This window comes from Haliotis rufescens, unplaced genomic scaffold (genome assembly GCF_023055435.1).
Source record: "Haliotis rufescens isolate VD_foot unplaced genomic scaffold, xgHalRufe1.0.p SCAF_60, whole genome shotgun sequence".
Classification (NCBI taxonomy): domain Eukaryota; kingdom Metazoa; phylum Mollusca; class Gastropoda; order Lepetellida; family Haliotidae; genus Haliotis; species Haliotis rufescens.
In genome coordinates, this window is record NW_025964335.1 from 1,590,502 (window position 1) to 1,605,306 (window position 14,805).

Genomic DNA, 14,805 nt, shown 5'->3' on the forward strand with positions numbered 1-14,805 from the left:
TGAGGTGAGATGGATGAAGTGAAATGGGGTTTAATGTCACGTCCATGATCATTGCACTTATATGGCGACTAGTCTGAGGTGAGGTGAGGTGAGGTGAGATGGATGAAGTGAAATGGGGTTTAATGTCACGTCCATGATCATTGCACTTATATGGCGACTAGTCTGTCATACAGACCCTGAAACAAATATATCCAATAAGGCCCATGCAAGTCTATAATGTTTGGCAAGTCTAGATTACTGCAGTATCAGGAATATGAAGAAAGCCTCTGGGCTGCTTTTTTATAATATATTATAATTATAACTATAACTTAACAACTGTTTTTTGTGTAAAATATGTTCATTTCAGAGACAAGACGTTAGTCTAATATAGTGACGTGCATGCACGTGACGTGTGTGTGTGAGTGTGCCTGCTTGTACTAGACCGGACTGATGCCGATTCATGGTGCTAGCTCACTGAGATACCATGCCACAGTTTAACATGAATACCCAACTCAGACACAGTATACTGACTCTGAGCCAACCAGTCCTTGTTTTAGCCCCTTAATGCCGAGCGCAAGACAGGGTAACAACAAGTACCAACTTTTAAAGTTATTTGGGGTATCACGCAGCCTGGGATCGAACCCCGGACCTTCCGCTCTCCGGGCGGACACTCTACCACTAAACCACGGTCCAGGTCCAGTTACATCTGGATGTTGGATCTGTACAGTAAAGATAAAGGCACTGCTAGGAGTGAGTGAAGGCGCAATGAGCTGAAACAAAACCCAGTTAGTATCCTCTCAGCTTGAGCTGCCATGGCAAATCCACTGAAACAAATCTATGTTGAGTTCCAGGTGTCTTAACTTCAAATGTGTTCTAACAACATTCAACCTGCACATACACAACGTCAACAACCTTGAAAGAAAGAAACAATTAATCAGAAGTTATATCAAGGATGTACTGCACTGATGATGATGTAAAAATCATGATTTAAATGTAAACAGGCATACCTCTGAAGTTACTCTGCCACTGACCTCGTCAATACACTTTGCACAGTTGGTTGTTTCAGTTTATTTTCTGAATCATTTTCATGTTCAGGGATACTGAAGACAAATCTTACCCACGATTTTCACAGGTCCTTGAACACTGACTGTTGATAGCTGTGCTAGATGCTAGGAGGGACTATGTATATGGCGTTTATTTCACAAAGCTAAGAAAGATGGTGAGTATTGCACGGCTCTTCTTCATCTCAAGGTACGTGAGGAAATTGTATGACGCAAGGCAGGTGCTGTGTAGGGAGGCAAACAGGGAAGAAAAGCTAACTCTGGCCTTTTACATTTTGTTGGTTGATTTGTCAACATTTGAGCCTAAAATTCAATGTTGGCATTCAAACTTTCAGATTGGTATGAATGAATTAAAAACAAACAAGTTTTGAATAATTACCAGTTTGGGTTTTGGGGTTAAAATAAAGATGTTTCTATATATTATTCTCCATTTCCTAATAACACTAGTGATGAAATCTTTTCATTTCACCTAACTGAAAAAATAGAGTCGCCCCCACCCGTAAAAATAAAACGTAATTTATTTTTCTAATTTCAGTGGGTTTTTTTTCATATTGTCTTGTAAACTTAGGAAGATGAAGATGGCTTCAGTTCATGTGCAAACGTATGTCACAAGGGACAGGACTAGTGTGCTCAGCCTCCTCTGTCCGAGTTTGCTGCAGCTCAACTTGCCACAGTTTTCAGTCTTAATAATCAACATAATGTTGAAACAACTTTTTAACTTACTTATGGAATTTCGTGAATATCACATCCTGAAACACTTGCAAGACATGTCACCAAACTTGTGCTACGTACATGCAATGATGGGTGACTGCAGGTGAGTCACACTTATAGAGGTGTACCACAGTGTAGCATGGGTTATCTCCCTTGACTTACCACTGTAGTGGATGGGGAAGATGCCCCTGTACAGGTGGCACTGTCGTGCAGTCTGAGCGTTGCGTGTGATTGCCAGGATCGGGCAACGGGGGCGGTAGGCTGACACGAGGTAGGCAGATCTGGGGAAAACAGAACGAAAATAAGCACACTTTTTAAAAAAAGTTTTTTTTAAATGTCCAGACATTTATTTGGTTGCATGTTAGAGGGGGGTGAAAAAAATTACTGGATGTCAGATCAATTTTGATTGATATCACTGAACGTAACCTGATTATGAGCATTTCTGATTAAATGCAATGTTTTTAGACTTACCTGACTCTACACCTATAGCACTGTGCAGCATCAGGTCAGGAAAAACCTGTTTTTCAGTCATTGGATAGTCGTCAAATCTCAAAGCTATTTCAAGGCTGCACATTATCCACTTTCAAGGCCGAATCTGAATTCAAGGACTTTCAAGTCGGTGGGCGTCCTGCATGAACTCACCTGCCCGAGGTTGTGATGACGATGATGGCGGCTGCCATGGCTGAGAAGGACGCCTCTACAGCAGCGATGGCGATGGTGTGAGCAGCATCAGTGAAGATGGGAGTCTCCTTGCGGAGTTCCTCAAACAACTGGTTATGGAATACAGCTGACTCAGCTTCTCTGCAGATCTACAACAGGTGACAGTAGCAGGTGATAGGTGATAGTAGCAGGTGCTAGGTAACAGTAGCAGGTGCTAGGTAACAGTAGCAGGTGATAGGTGACAGTAGCAGGTGATAGGTAATAGTAGCAGGTGCTAGGTAACAGTAGCAGGTGCTAGGTAATAGTAGCAGATGCTAGGTAACAGTAGCAGGTGATAAGTAACAGTAGCAGGTGCTAGGTAACAGTAGCAGGTGCTAGGTAACAGTAGCAGGTAATAGGTAACAGTAGCAGGTGCTAGGTAATAGTAGCAGGTGACAGGTAACAGTAGCAGGTGATAGGTAATAGAAGCAGGTGACAGGTAATAGAAGCAGGTGACAGGTAATAGTAGCAGGTGATAGGTAATAGTAGCAGGTGACAGGTAACAGTAGCAGGTGACAGGTAATAGTAGCAGGTGATAGGTAATAGTAGCAGGTGCTAGGTAACAGTAGCAGGTGCTAGGTAACAGTAGCAGGTGATAGGTAATAGTAGCAGGTGATAGGTAACAGTAGCAGGTGATAGGTAATAGTAGCAGGTGATAGGTAATAGTAGCAGGTGATAGGTGATAGTAGCAGGTGCTAGGTAACAGTAGCAGGTGCTAGGTAACAGTAGCAGGTGCTAGGTAACATTTGCAGGTGCTAGGTAACAGTAGCAGGTGACTGGTGACAGTAGCAGGTGATAGGTAATAGTAGCAGATGATAGGTAATAGTAGCAGGTGATAGGTAACAGTAGCAGGTGATAGGTGACAGTAGCAGGTGATAGGTGCTAGGTAATAGTAGCAGGTGATAGGTAATAGGTAATAGTAGCAGGTGATAGGTAACAGTAGCAGGTGATAGGTAATAGTAGCAGGTGATAGGTAACAGTAGCAGGTGATAGGTAACAGTAGCAGGTGATAGGTGACAGTAGCAGGTGATAGGTAACAGTAGCAGGTGATAGTTAACAGTAGCAGGTGATAGGTAACAGTAGCAGGTGATAGGTAACAGTAGCAGGTGATAGGTGACAGTAGCAGGTGATAGGTAGCAGTAGCAGGTGCTAGGTAATAGTAGCAGGTGATAGGTGCTAGGTAATAGTAGCAGGTGATAGGTAATAGTAGCAGGTGATAGGTAACAGTAGCAGGTGATAGGTGCTAGGTAATAGTAGCAGGTGATAGGTAATAGGTAATAGTAGCAGGTGATAGGTAACAGTAGCAGGTGATAGGTAATGGAAGCAGGTGCTAGGTAACAGTAGCAGGTGATAGGTAACAGTAGCAGGTGATAGGTAATAGTAGCAGGTGCTAGGTAATAGTAGCAGGTGATAGGTAATAGTAGCAGGTGATAGGTAACAGTAGCAGGTGATAGGTAACAGTAGCAGGTAATAGGTAATAGTAGCAGGTGATAGGTGACAGTAGCAGGTGCTAGGTAATAGTAGCAGGTGATAGGTAACAGTAGCAGGTGCTAGGTAACAGTAGCAGGTGCTAGGTAACAGTAGCAGGTGCTAGGTAACAGTAGCAGGTGCTAGGTAATAGTAGCAGGTGATAGGTAATAGTAGCAGGTGATAGGTAATAGGAGCAGGTGATAGGTAACAGTAGCAGGTGATAGGTGACAGTAGCAGATGATAGGTAACAGTAGCAGGTACTAGGTAATAGTAGCAGGTGCTAGGTAATAGTAGCAGGTGATAGGTAACAGTAGCAGGTGCTAGGTAACAGTAGCAGGTGCTAGGTAACAGTAGCAGGTGATAGGTAACAGTAGCAGGTACTAGGTAACAGTAGCAGGTGCTAGGTAATAGTAGCAGGTGATAGGTAATAGTAGCAGGTGATAGGTAATAGGAGCAGGTGATAGGTGACAGTAGCAGGTGATAGGTGACAGTAGCAGGTGATAGGTAAGAGTAGCAGATGATAGGTAAGAGTAGCAGGTACTAGGTAATAGTAGCAGGTGCTAGGTAATAGTAGCAGGTGCTAGGTAATAGTAGCAGGTGATAGGTAATAGTAGCAGGTGATAGGTAACAGTAGCAGGTGATAGGTAACAGTAGCAGGTGATAGGTAATAGTAGCAGGTCATGTGCATTTACATACCCTGTACCTAAAAATATCCATAACAACATATTATATGCAAAGATGTCTTCAAAAGACAACACTCTCATAATATTTAATTTGACAGTATTGTGGTCACTGTCATTGTTGCATTTGTGCAGGTACTAGTTCCTGGATAAGTGCAGTATATAAATGTATAATATATTAATAATTAACAAACCATGTCAAATAATTTATGTTATGTTCGGTGAAACCCACGAGCACGGGTATGGTGCTGACAAACCTAGAAACATAATCGGGGCAAACCGGGATTCGAACCCACAATCATAGGTTTCTGGCGTGCCCAAGGGACGCAACTCTGCACAGCGAATCGCGGCACTTTAGATTACTGGGCCACCCGTGCCCCCAAATGAATAAAGTATTGTCGACAGTCTCACAGTCAGCCTGTTCCCACTTAAACCAAAGGGAAGTAACTCTAATCTGGAGTACTATACAGTGCTATCATAGGTAACAAACTGCAATACATTGATAGTTTGGTGCATTGGTATTCTCCAAAGACTACACCATTTCATTACTTAAGGCTTAAAAAAACCAAGACTATATTTTTTTGAGAGAAGTAGATTCAGAATCACATCAGCTTCTTTCAGTTAGATGTTTGAGAAACGTGCCACAGCAACATGTGTGACCTGTCTGTATGAGATCTGTTCAAGCTTGTTTAAGGCTTAAAAAAATATAAGAATTGGTTCTCTGCAATGGCAATGACTTTTGAAAATATAGTGTGTTCAAACTAGTATGTACTAGTAACCAAATAACAGTTGTGTACCATCAACCTGGGAAAGGGCCTCCCTACACAAACAAGAAAGAAGTGAGCAAAGCTCACATACCCCCGTTATCCCTGCTGGTCAACAACAAATAGTAAATAGTTTGTTACTTAATGAAATATTACATATTCCTAACTGATTTTAACTTCAATGTTTTAAAAACTAAGATTGAGTTCCAGTGACAATTGACCCCCCCACAAATCTCCCATGTTACCAGTGTTCACTATGAGGAAGGTGATCACCATGAACACCTTTGAATAAAAATTTGATTGAGGAGTTACATAAGAAGAATTATCAAAAGGACCAAAAATTGTTGATATAAAAACACATAAAAAATGGAACATTATCATATTAGAAAATCAATAAATTAATAATTTTCATCTAGCCTTAACAGATATGGTTAAGAATTCATAAATTCAATCTAACACAAAGCACAGATACTTATGATGATCTACATGAGTGGAAACAATTTTGGAAAATATATTAGCTATACAAAACCAGTCATCAAAATTTCTAAATTCCATCATGTTTCCATGAAAACAGCAAAAGAGAAAACTTTCAGAATCTTATAAAAGATAAAAACAATCATAGTGGTTAATGTAGCAAGTTTGCTGAAGCTATAGGATACATAATAATGTAAACATGGATCGTACAAAAACTCTACCCAAAATTTATGTTTCACGATGATTCTATGGAAACGGCAAAAATTAAAAAGTTCAGAATCTTCAAACTAGCAAAAGGCACAAGTACTCATTGTGGTAAATGTGTGTAGCAAGTTTGGTGAAGCTAGGGTGCATGGTTAAAAAGTTATGGGCCATACAAAAGCTCGGACTGAAGGACGGACAGACGGACGGACGGAAGGAACGCAATATACCCCTGATTTACTTAATAAACGGGGGTATAACAAGCATACAAACTCCTATTGCCGCCATTACCATAACACAAGATGTGCAGTAAAGCAGTGAGTGAGTGAGTATGGTTTTACGCCGCTTTCAGCAATATTCCAGCAATATCACGACGGGGGTCACCTGAAATGGGCCTCACACATTGTACCCATGTCGGGAATCGAACCCGGGTCTTCGGCGTGACGAGCGAACGCTTTAACCACTAGGCTACCCGACCGCGCCACAGTAAAGCAGTGTGCATGTAAAGGGAAGTAATGGCATGCTCTATTTGATCGCATTGTTTTTATGTATTGGATTTTTGTATTCTTTTGGAAGATGGAAATAAAAATTAAACGTGAGGCAGACTTTATAATGATGCAGGCGGTGCGGTGCCTGAGAACCAAGATGATTATATTTTTTAAATAAAAATTAGTACTCACATGGTGCATCATTTTGACTGACTCAAGGGGGTAGGTTCCCTTGGCTGTTTCTCCGGACAACATCACACAATCGGCACCATCCAGGACGGCGTTGGCGACGTCACTTGTCTCTGCACGGGTGGGACGGGGTTTCTTCACCATGCTCTCCAACATCTGTTAACACAATCTGACATCTCCAATATCTGTTAACACAATCTGACATCTCCAATATATGTCAACACAATCTGACATCTCCAACATCTGTTAACACAATCCGACATCTCCAACATCTGTCAACACAATCCGACATCTCCAACACCTGTCAACACAATCCGACATCTCCAACACCTGTCAACACAATCCGACATCTCCAACACCTGTCAACACAATCCGACATCTCCAACATCTGTCAACACAATCCGACATCTCCGACATCTGTTAACACAATCCGACATCTCCAACATCTGTCAACACAATCCGACATCTCCAACACCTGTCAACACAATCCGACATCTCCAACATCTGTTAACACAATCTGACATCTCCAATATCTGTTAACACAATCTGACATCTCCAACATCTGTCAACACAATCTGACATCTCCAATATCTGTCAACACATTCTGACATCTCCAATATCTGTTAACACAATCTATCATCTCCAATATATGTCAACACAATCTGACATCTCCAACACCTGTCAACACAATCCGACATCTCCAACATCTGTCAACACAATCCGACATCTCCGACATCTGTTAACACAATCCGACATCTCCAACACCTGTCAACACAATCCGATATCTCCAACATCTGTCAACACAATCCGACATCTCCGACATCTGTTAACACAATCCGACATCTCCAACACCTGTCAACACAATCCGACGTCTCCAACATCTGTTAACACAATCTGAGATCTCCAACATCTGTTAACACAATCTGACATCTCCAATATCTGTTAACACAATCTGACATCTCCAACATCTGTCAACACAATCTGACATCTCCAATATCTGTCAACACATTCTGACATCTCCAATATATGTTAACACAATCTGACATCTCAAACATCTCTTAACACAATCTGACATCTCCAATATCTGTCAACACAATCTGACATCTCCAATATCTGTCAACACAATCTGACATCTCCAATATATGTCAACACAATCTGACATCTCCAATATATATCAACACAATCTGACATTTCCAATATCTGTTAACACAATCTGACATCTCCAATATCTGTTAACACAATCTGACATCTCCAATATCTGTCAACACAATCTGACATCTCCAATATCTGTCAACACAATCTGACATCTCCAACATCTGTCAGCACAATAAGATAGCTCCAACATCTGTCAGCACAAATAAAAAGATCCAACACCTGTCAACACAATCAGACACCTACATCATCTGTTAACACAGTCATACTCTCCAACATCTGTCAACACAATCAGACATCTCTGTTTGTTGTTTAACGCCGCACTCAGCAATATTCCAGCTATATGACTTGGTTGATGCATGTCATTGTATCCCAATTTCGTGGATCGATGCTCATGATGTCAATCACTGATCCAGACTTGGTTATTTACAGACCGCAGTCACAAAGCTGGAGCATTGCTGAGTGCACCAACCAACCGATCATACCTGAGTAGCACAGATGACAGGTTTCCAAGCCCAACCAACCAACCAACCAACCAACCGATCTTACCTGAGTAGCACAGATGACAGGTTTCCCAGCCCAACCAACCAACCAACCGCTCTTACCTGAGTAGCACAGATGACAGGTTTCCAAGCCCAACCAACCAACCAACCAACCAACCAACCGATCATACCTGAGTAGCACAGATGACAGGTTTCCCAGCCCGCCCAACCAACCAACCAACCACTCTTACCAGAGTAGCACAGATGACAGGTTTCCAAGCCCAACCAACCAACCAACCAACCAACCGCTCTTACCTGAGTAGCACAGATGACAGGTTTCCAAGCCCAACCAACCAACCAACCAACCAACCGATCATACCTGAGTAGCACAGATGACAGGTTTCCCAGCCCAACCAACCGATCATACCTGAGTAGCACAGATGACAGGTTTCCCAGCCCAACCAACCAACCAACCAACCAACTGATCATACGTGAGTAGCACAGATGACGGGTTTCCCAGCCCAACCAACCAACCAACCAACTGATCTTACCTGAGTAGCACAGATGACAGGTTTCCAAGCCCAACCAACCAACCAACCAACTGATCTTACCTGAGTAGCACAGATGACAGGTTTCCCAGCCCAACCAACCAACCAACCAACCGATCTTACCTGAGTAGCACAGATGACAAGTTTCCCAGCCCAACCAACCAACCAACTAACCAACCGATCTTACCTGAGTAGCACAGATGACAAGTTTCCCAGCCCAACCAACCAACCAACTAACCAACCGATCTTACCTGAGTAGCACAGATGACAGGTTTCCCAGCCCGGTTACAACGGCCAATCATCATCTTCTGGGCCAAGAATACTTTCTCTGCTGGAATCTCAATACCCAGGTCGCCACGGGCAACCATCACGCCATCGACCTCCTGCAAGATCTCATCGAACCTGCAGACAAAGTCAGTCAATTAATGTATAGCCACTTGTAATAGTGTCATCCTGATTGGTCGACTATAGCTAAGAATAAGCCAATAGTGGTCGACCCATCAGCACTGTGTATTCAAGCACATTCGACGGATCAGTACCTGGATACAAACAAATAGTGGTGAAAAGATGAAAAAAAATTGTGTTTGGACATCACCACCGTCATACCCCCCAAAACAGCGGTTAAGAAATTAACAATCCCATGTGACCAGGCATCACCCAGTTACCATGGTTACAGGAGCCAGTGAATACTATACAAATAATTACTTTTGACAAGGTCAATATGCAAGAACAAGGACCCAAGGTGGACTTCGGCCTTGGTCCGGTAAGAACGCTGATGGGTTCAAGTCCGAGGTTCCTTGCTTTTGCATATTTACCTCATCAAGAGTAATCACTTGTTTTGTTATCCCAAAACTCGCTTTAAAGTTTATGAAGTCTAAAACAGTCATCTGTTTTGTAAAAGCAACTTATCTACGAACTGTAAAATGTTCGTACCAGACGCCATCTTGTTTTCTAGCAGATGAGTCAATATTCATCACATGACAGGTCTATACAGATAATGTGAAGAGTCAATGTTCGAGGTCTGTGTCAGTCAAGTGATTTGGGGGATCTACATCGAAATATACTGTTTCATCACGTGGTACGAATTAACCAATGGAATCGCGAGATTCTTAATAGAGGTATAACAATGCTTTATGTCGCATCAGCAACTTTGCAGGTGTTTGTGACCAACTGCTTCCTCATGCACAGGGAATCATAATGCTCCAAACTTCTAAGGGCCTTTAGTTGAATTCAACACCTTTGGGAAAGAGTGGAAAGAAATTTTGTATGTTTGTTTGTTGCCACTGTTGCAAAACAGCTTTATCCCAGTGGTAATTGGGGAGTGTTTGTTTGTTTGTTGTTTAACGCTGCAATCAGCAATATTCCAGCTGTATGACGGCGGTCTGTAAGTAATCGAGTCTGGACCAGACAATCTAGTGATTGACATCATGAGCATCGGTCCACGCAACTGGGATCGATGACATGCATCAACCAAGTCAGCGAGCCCGACCACCCGATCCCGTTAGTCGCCTCTTAAGACAAGCATAGTCACCTGTTACGGCAAGCATGGGTTGGTGAAGACCTATTCTACCCCAGATCTTCACGGGTCTAAAGAAAGTTTGTATTTTTACCTTTTGACTCCCTCATGGTTTTCAATCTTGGCAATGATGCGGATGTTCTTGCCTTCCTCTCCGAGGATGCTTCTGATCTCCTTGATGCCTTCACCACTTCGGATGAAGGAGGCAAACACCATGTCGACCTAGCAACACACAACCATGACAGTAATCGTTTATCTGTGAAACGAAGGGGATTCAGTGTTGCAATCTGATTGGATGACAACCGTCTGTTTTTTAAAGTCCTTTTTTAATTCCACAATCTTTTGGGGGAGTGGGGGAGTGAGTGAGTGAGTGAGTGAGTGAGTGAGTGAGTTGGGTTTAACGCCGCTTTTAACAGTATTCCAGTTATATCGCGGCGTGTCAGCTTAATGTGGGAGGAAAGCCCGAAGTGATGCAGGTCTCAGACGTTTACCACTTCGGGTATGGTGCTGACAAACCTAGAAACATAATCAACACATGCGCTTGTGTTACACACGCGACCAATCATCGTAGAAAAAACAACGCAAGATAAACATATTTTTATTGCATATATAAGTCTTGTGTGCGCACTTGTGATGTGCTTCATTCCAGGTCGCCTTATACACGGAGTATAGGATTTGGGGTTGATTTTTAAGGCGTGTACACGGGGGTCGTCGTATACGTGGGATCGCCTTATACACAGCGATAAATGGTATCACATCACAGTACAATGAGAATCAAAGATATCACAAACCTACCTTATGTTTTACACCAAAAAGCAGATCTTCTTTATCCTTCTCAGACACAGCTGGGAGGTCGACTGCCACTCCAGGGAGATTACAGCCCTTCTTAGATCCTAGGTCTCCTCCATTCTCGATCTCACAGTCCAGATAATCCACACCTGCAATGTAACCAGTGTTCACCAGTGTTCAACCTACACGCTGTGTTGGTTTGTTTGTTTGTTTGTTTGTTGTTTAACGCTGCACTCAGCAATATTCCAGCTTCAACAAGGTCAGCGAGCATGACCACCCGATCCCGTTAGTCGTCTCCTACTCTACACGCTCTGAGTGAGTGAGTGAGTGAGTGAGTGAGTGAGTGAGTGAGTGAGTGAGTGAGTGAGTGAGTGAGTTGGGTTTAATGCCACTTTTAACAGTATTCCAGTTGTAACACGGCGGTATCAGCTTAATGTTGGAGGAAAGCTCGAAGTGATGCAGGTCTCAGACGTTTACCACTGCTTGGTTTGGTTTGTTGTTTAACACCGCACTCAGCAATATTCCAGCTATATGACGGCGGTCTGTAAATAATCGAGTCTGGACCAGACAAGCCAGTGATTGATATCATGAGCATCAATCCACGCAATTGGGACCGATGACATGCATCAACCAAGTCAGCTAGCCTGACCACCCGAACAGGGATTCGCATCCACAATCATAGGTTTCTGGCGTGCCCAAGGGATGCAACTCTGCACAGTGAATCGCAGCGCTTTAGACGACTGGGCCCCCGTGTCCCCTTAGTTGCAAGAGAATGGATACATTTATAATATATGCCATACTTTGTACCTTATAGATCTTTGTTGAAACAAAACATTGGTGATAACTGGCCTGACTTTGGTATTGCAATTTACTGCAACAATGATTCCTGTATTGTGATACTTACAACAAATTGCACAGCGATAGAAACTAACAGTTTTTGACCACTTGTCCTTATAATAATAACATATAGCAAAACCCTAAATAATGGCACAACTTGACACCTTCGTAGTTGTCTGCCATTTTGTTTCGTCACTCTACGCAACAATTATATACAGGAAGCTGACCAGTTGTGAATAGTTTTGCTTTTTCGATAAAAAATTCTATTCTACTTGTCACTTATGTCAACTTTACCAACATGATGAAATATGCATCATTTTGAAAAACGCACATACCGGTAAAATGGAATTGATCAGTTTCTCAAATCGTGTTATAGCATTATACCAAGTACTACTGCACACATCTGCTTCCCACACTCCAAGTCATCATAAAGAAATTAGAAATTCATTTTATTAGGACCAGTGGAAACTTTATTTCACTAGTTTTCAGGGCTTAAACGAGACTTCATGCTATCTATGAGGGATTGATCGAGGATTCTAAACTTCGTCAGTAAGTGCCGTGCAGACAAATTGGGAGAAAATAGTGTGATTTTGTTCAAAATTGTATCTTTACTATTCATATATATAATCCATAAATATAATCATAAATTCTGAGGAGTTGGGAATTTTCTAAATTCAAATTGGGAATTTTTACTGTTATTTGCTGCAGACTTAGGGCCAAGTAGCAGGGTTCTGAGCAGGTCTAGATGCATCCCTGATTAAGTGCACATTTTCAGTTTTGAAGCAAAATTGAACCACTGAGAACGGGTTCAGAATTACAGTCCTTAATGAGTGAGTATTTTACGCCGCTTTTAGCAATATTCCAGCAATATTACGGCGGGGGGACACCGGAAATGGGCTTCACACATTGTACCCACGTCGGGAATCGAACCCGGGTCTTCGGCGTGATGAGCGAACGCTTTAACCACTAGGCTACCTGACCACCCCTTACAGTCCTTAAAGGGCAAGTTCACACGGAAATGAACCTATTTTTCTTGTACTTTTTCCACATTAAAAGTGTTAACATAGAAGTGTCATAGACAAAAATATAAAAATATCACAATTAATTAACATATTTTTCGCATTAAAACGATTTATATTTTTCACATTTACCAAGTGTTCTATTTCCTCAACAAAAACACCATGGCTTATGCCCCTTGTAATATGACGTCATTGGTGCCAATTGATAAACATTATGACGTCATCATGCTTTGTTAGAGCCGCTTCACGTGGTGTAGGTCCAGGTGTGTGATTCTAGCGTCTCAGATGCCAGCCAGCATAGTGTTATGCTGAGTCACCACTGCGCCGGAGTGTGTCGTAGGCCATGTTGTTTTACCGCAAACTGGTACTTGATATCTTTTGCGTTGAGAATAGACAGGGACCCAGTTGAATTGGCACCAATTACGTCATAATCTAAGGGGGATAACTCAGGCCTGTTTAGCTCGAAAAACGAAGGCCTCATAACGGCATATCATTTTCACACTATTGTGAGCTTCCTACGTTCACTGTGAAAAAAATGAGTGTATATTTTCAAACACAGATACTAATTAATTCTAAAATTGCGTTTTGTTTAGAAAAAGAAAGAAAGTGATTTTTGCGTGTACACTTCCCCTTTAAACACTAACGGTCAATGAGGACGATAATCACTTGTCTTCAGCACAATTTAGCAGCCTCAAGCCAGTGGGCTAGAGAAAGTTTCAAAGGCCGTAAGACCCATCAACACTCGACCCTACTTTCACACACAGCTACATCTCACCGATTTCTTTGACCACGACAGAGATGAGGCCATCGTCGATGTAGACTCTCTCCCCGACCTTCATGACCTTGGTGATGTTGACGTAGTCAAGGTAGAGTCTCTCCTCGGAGCACTGTTCGTAGAACTGGGGGTCGGTTGTCAGTCTGATTGTGTTGCCGGTCTTCAGAGCAACCTCTGCAGATGGGTCCTGGAACATATAGGGATAGATCTACGACTCCAAACTTAGTGTCCTTGGCAGGAAAACCTCATTTTCTTAAATTTCCTTTTTTCTCAAATTAGGAGGTATTTTCAAATTGCATTGAATGCAGTTGTGGACCCGTGAAGGTCCGGGGTAGAATAGGTCTTCAGCAACCCATGCTTGCCGTAAAAGGTGACTATGCTTGTCGTAAAAGGCGAATAACGGGATTGGGTGGTCAGGCTCGCTGACTTGGTTAATGCATGTCATCGATCCCAATTGCGTGGATCGATGCTCATGATATTCATCACTGGATTGTCTGGTCCAGACTCGATTATTTACAGACCGCCGTCATATAGCTGGAATATTGCTGAACGTGGCGTTAAACAACCAACCAACCAACCAACCATAACTTGTTTGTTTGTTTGTTAGTTCGCTGCACTCAGCAATATTACAACCATATGTAAATAATCAAGTCTTGACCAGACAATCCAGTGATTGACATCATGAGCATCAATCCACACAAATGGGATACGATGACATGCATCAACCAAGTCAGCGAGCCTGACCATCCGATCCTGTTAGTCCCCTCTTACGACAAGCACAGTCCCCTCTTACGGCAAGCATTGGTTGCTGAAGACCTATTCTACCATGGATCTTCACGGGTATACAAAGACAAAACATTGGATATCATTGGTTATAACTTCAACATGATTTGTGAATTTGTACTGACACTTGACACAGCTAAATCCCCTGCATTAGACACAGTGAGTGAGTCAGAATTATACTTATACAG

At 42.4% G+C, this 14,805-nt stretch overlaps 1 protein-coding gene across 12 annotated transcripts in view; it reads right to left on the minus strand.

Moving 5' to 3' along the window:
* Positions 1-14,805, minus strand: part of LOC124140779 (pyruvate kinase PKM-like) — an 82,810-nt gene that overhangs the window by 22,762 nt on the left and 45,243 nt on the right. For all 12 annotated transcript variants that reach the window (XM_046508533.2, XM_046508536.2, XM_046508535.2 and 9 more), the window contains exons 6-12: positions 13,835-14,021; positions 11,210-11,352; positions 10,509-10,636; positions 9,150-9,300; positions 6,720-6,872; positions 2,394-2,560; positions 1,914-2,032 (exon numbers count right to left, since the gene is read on the minus strand). In XM_046508533.2, the coding sequence (XP_046364489.1) occupies positions 1,914-2,032; positions 2,394-2,560; positions 6,720-6,872; positions 9,150-9,300; positions 10,509-10,636; positions 11,210-11,352; positions 13,835-14,021 (1,048 nt within the window). The remainder of the gene's footprint in view (positions 1-1,913; positions 2,033-2,393; positions 2,561-6,719; positions 6,873-9,149; positions 9,301-10,508; positions 10,637-11,209; positions 11,353-13,834; positions 14,022-14,805) is intronic.